Source organism: Teleopsis dalmanni, chromosome 2 (genome assembly GCF_002237135.1).
Source record: "Teleopsis dalmanni isolate 2A chromosome 2, ASM223713v2, whole genome shotgun sequence".
NCBI lineage: Eukaryota > Metazoa > Arthropoda > Insecta > Diptera > Diopsidae > Teleopsis > Teleopsis dalmanni.
Genome location: NC_051847.1, coordinates 39,877,298 through 39,879,599, shown reverse-complemented (window position 1 = coordinate 39,879,599; position 2,302 = coordinate 39,877,298). Strand labels below are relative to the sequence as shown.

Genomic DNA, 2,302 nt, shown 5'->3' with positions numbered 1-2,302 from the left:
GTTAAAAAATTAAAAAGTATATTTAAAACAAAAAAAAAAAACAAACACAAGCAGAATTAAGGAAACCAAAAGACAGTAGCAGCTTGAGTTGGTCTGCCCGAGCTGCATGACGGAATTCTGCTGAAACGTTCCATGTGGCGCTGACCGAAAAGGCGGTACATGCAACAAAAATTTCACAAAATATTGGCAAAAAAACTGTTGAAGTGTTGATTTTTGGTAGTGGAACTGAACGAAAAAAATTTTGCTTAAATGATTGATTTATGAATCCTACTAGGAAGTCATGTGTGCTTTGCCTTATTAATTTACTTCATGCAGCGCTTCCATGTACCTACTTGCTGACAACGTCGGAACGCCGGTGACAGGTTCATGTTTATGCTGGAAAGTACACGTAAACCTGCAAGAGGTACTTTACATATATGAAGAAAAGTAATGAGTAGAATTTTAAATGTGTTTAAAAGAGATTCGGTTCTCAAATATATTTCAAAACAAAAAAAAATCTATAAAAATTCTGCTGAAAACAATTTTACAGCCAGGTTTTTACTTATTATATACAAAATCTTGATATTAAGTTGATAATTCTTGTATGATTATCACAAACCTAACTTGTATCTATTACTCAATATAATATTCATATTCAGGAACTGATAGTAAAGGCATCTTATCACTTGCGAGAGATTAAATTTTATATTAATATATTTTTTGCATTTTTCCAATAGGGACTGTCGTGAAGCCTAACATTATTTAAAGTTTTCCACGAAACATATCACAGTACTAAATCCTTTTCAGATAATTTTCGATAACTTATTGGCAAATAGTCGACAATAGCTTCGTTGTAACTTGTCAATATGTGCTTTCAAACTATCGAAAATGTAAAGACTGTCCACATGAACACGATCCTTTGCTAACCTAACAAAAAAAAATCCAATGGTGATCAATCGCACGTAATTGGTGCCCAAGTTACACAAGTAAACCGCATAATTTCAAGTTCTGAACACATTTGTCACAACATACCCATAATAGAACGTGTGATATGACTCTATGATACAACACTGCTAAAACCACATATCTTAACTTAATATATAACTTTGTCATATTAATATATATCTATATATATATATTTTTTTTTTAAGTTAATACTAGACAGGTCTTAAACTGAAAATGGAGCCCTTTGTAATGGATATTGACAGAAGTCTTGACGACCTCATTACTGAAAAAAAGAAGCGTAATCGTGCCAAAAATCAACATCGTGGGCGCCAGTGCAGAAATGACTGGAAAGGTTTCCGTGGGCAGTATAAAAATCGAAAACGGCATCGGGTAATTAACTAAAAGAATTATATTTGTTATATATATTGTAAATGCATATATAAACCAAAATTTTTTTTAATTTTAGTTCTTTATTATTTGTTTATAGTCGCCCCCATGCCCCGGTTACGTTATGGTGCACAACCTTCATCCTCAAGTGGATAGTAAAGAACTCAAAATCGTCTTTGAAGTATTTGGACCTATTGATATGTGTACTGTACATTACAACTTGTACAAGAAATCATTGGGTAATACAATTATATATATATATATATATATATATATGTAAAGTTATAAATAATTATATACAATTGTACATACAGGCATGGCACATATAATATTTAAGTTTCGTAAGCACGCGGAGAATGCCATACATCAGTACAATGGTGGAAAACACTGTGGCAATATGATGTTCCTTAAGGAACCATCCTATACAGAGAAGAGTGAGAATATTTTATATATATATCTTTTAACATTAACCAAACATTTATTTTTTATTTAAAGATGTTCTGGAATCGTATTTCTTCAGCAAACGTCGCCATGATCAGAAAATACAACTTGAACGTCAACGTGACCGAGTAGACGATAGATGGAGCAGCGATGACAACTAATAGATTCAAAAACAATTATTTAAAAATATTTCATTCTAATTGACTTAATTAATTAGAACGCATTTTGTTTCATCATGTATTTCTATATTTATAAAAAAAATTTTCATTTTTCCTTTACAAATTGATATTCTAACATATTAAATAAGTACGAACTATTTACTATAATAAAGCACTTTGTTTTTATTTTATATATTTTATTTTTATTAAATTTACTTAATTTTAAACTTTTTATGAAAATATTAACTCAGGTAAAACATTTCAGAGTAATGAACCTTTAAGATAACAACAGGTTAATCAATTATTTTTTAGAGCAACGATATTGCTCTAAACACTTCAACGATATTCCAACTCTTTGAACTGAACTACTTTAAAAAATCCAATCAACATCA

The 2,302-nt window shown here is 30.1% G+C and overlaps 1 protein-coding gene across 1 annotated transcript; it reads left to right on the top strand.

Moving 5' to 3' along the window:
- The first annotated feature begins 1,158 nt into the window (after positions 1 to 1,158).
- Positions 1,159 to 1,913, top strand: LOC119674361. The gene is made up of 4 exons (XM_038085498.1): positions 1,159 to 1,314; positions 1,412 to 1,550; positions 1,626 to 1,745; positions 1,807 to 1,913. Exons 1-4 carry the CDS (start codon positions 1,159 to 1,161, stop codon positions 1,911 to 1,913), a joined length of 522 nt encoding a protein of 173 aa, XP_037941426.1.
- The last annotated feature ends 389 nt before the right edge of the window (positions 1,914 to 2,302 follow it).